Source organism: Penaeus monodon, chromosome 29 (assembly GCF_015228065.2).
Source record: "Penaeus monodon isolate SGIC_2016 chromosome 29, NSTDA_Pmon_1, whole genome shotgun sequence".
In the NCBI taxonomy this organism is placed as follows: domain Eukaryota; kingdom Metazoa; phylum Arthropoda; class Malacostraca; order Decapoda; family Penaeidae; genus Penaeus; species Penaeus monodon.
Window position 1 is genome coordinate 26,218,314 of NC_051414.1, and position 1,107 is coordinate 26,219,420.

The 1,107-nt window shown below is 38.1% G+C and overlaps 1 protein-coding gene across 1 annotated transcript in view; it reads right to left on the reverse strand.

The window, feature by feature from the left end:
• Window positions 1-459: 459 nt before the first annotated feature.
• The window catches only part of LOC119591814 (zinc finger protein 77-like), a 10,834-nt gene continuing 10,186 nt past the window's right edge, over window positions 460-1,107 (reverse strand). Inside the window, exons 9-10 of the mRNA XM_037940559.1 lie at window positions 800-865; window positions 460-673 (exon numbers count right to left, since the gene is read on the reverse strand). Of these exons, the coding sequence (XP_037796487.1) occupies window positions 460-673; window positions 800-865 (280 nt within the window). The remainder of the gene's footprint in view (window positions 674-799; window positions 866-1,107) is intronic.

Consider the following 1,107-nt stretch of genomic DNA (forward strand, 5'->3'; position numbering starts at 1 on the left):
CCAAAGCTCATGATCTAACTTATTTCATCACATTTCTTGTCATGAATTCCTCTCTAAAACAGGCAAATGAGAAAGAAGAGACAGTAAGATGAAGAAGGGGGAAGAACGGAATAAAAACCATGCTCTGTTATATCTATACAGCATACATTCTAATGCATCTAAAAGGTGATGATAAAACTCACAAAAGATAACAAAATATGGCTGACACAGTCTCAAATCTTTGTACCAATTAACCTACTACCTTCTTCAATCATCAGATATCTAGGGGAGTTGGTTGAATGAAAGTGGGGAACTTGACAGGAAATGCGAGTGAGACTACAAGGAGTCAGAAATGCTGGAGGAATGTGAATGGAGTGGTCTATGACAGAAGGATACCAATGAGCCTAAAAGCACAGGTGTACAAGAATATAGTTAGACATGTGACACATATGGAGTAGAGACATGGGCGGTGAAGGAGGATCAGGTGAAGAAGATTGATGCTGCAGAGATGAGATGCCTCTGAGCCATCAAAGGAGTGAACAGAAGGGACTGAACCAGGTGTGAGACCATCATGCAGGAGATGAGGGTGATAGAATTGTGAGAACAGATTACACAGAACAGACTAAGGTAATATGGACAGATGAAGAGAAGGCGGGTGGTTGAATTCATTAGATGTGCAGCAGAGACTGGATGCCTGAAGAGAGGTTGGCCATGCAAGTACTAGATGAATTGTATGTGAGGGGATGGAGATGACCTGGCCAGAGTTGGGGAGAGAGTGAAGAAGGGTGACAAGAAGGGGACAAACAGGCTGATGATGAACCTTATATCAACACAATCATGTGAAAAATCTTCAAAATTTTCAAATGCAATGTAATCTTTGAAATGACTGGTGTAAGCCGCAGAAATTTAGTAAAATTAGCTTAATTCATTAATTTTGACTAATCTAATTTTTGTATGTCATCTGGTATCTGGTATCTTCTTCAGCATTGGATTATTTAAGATTTATTTAGTGATTTGTGTTTTTCAAAAATACAAAAACAAAAATGAGTGATAAAATTTATGGCTGCCAAAGGATACTAAAATAAAGACACAAGAAAAGTAATAAGATAATGAACCTCCTATGTAAAT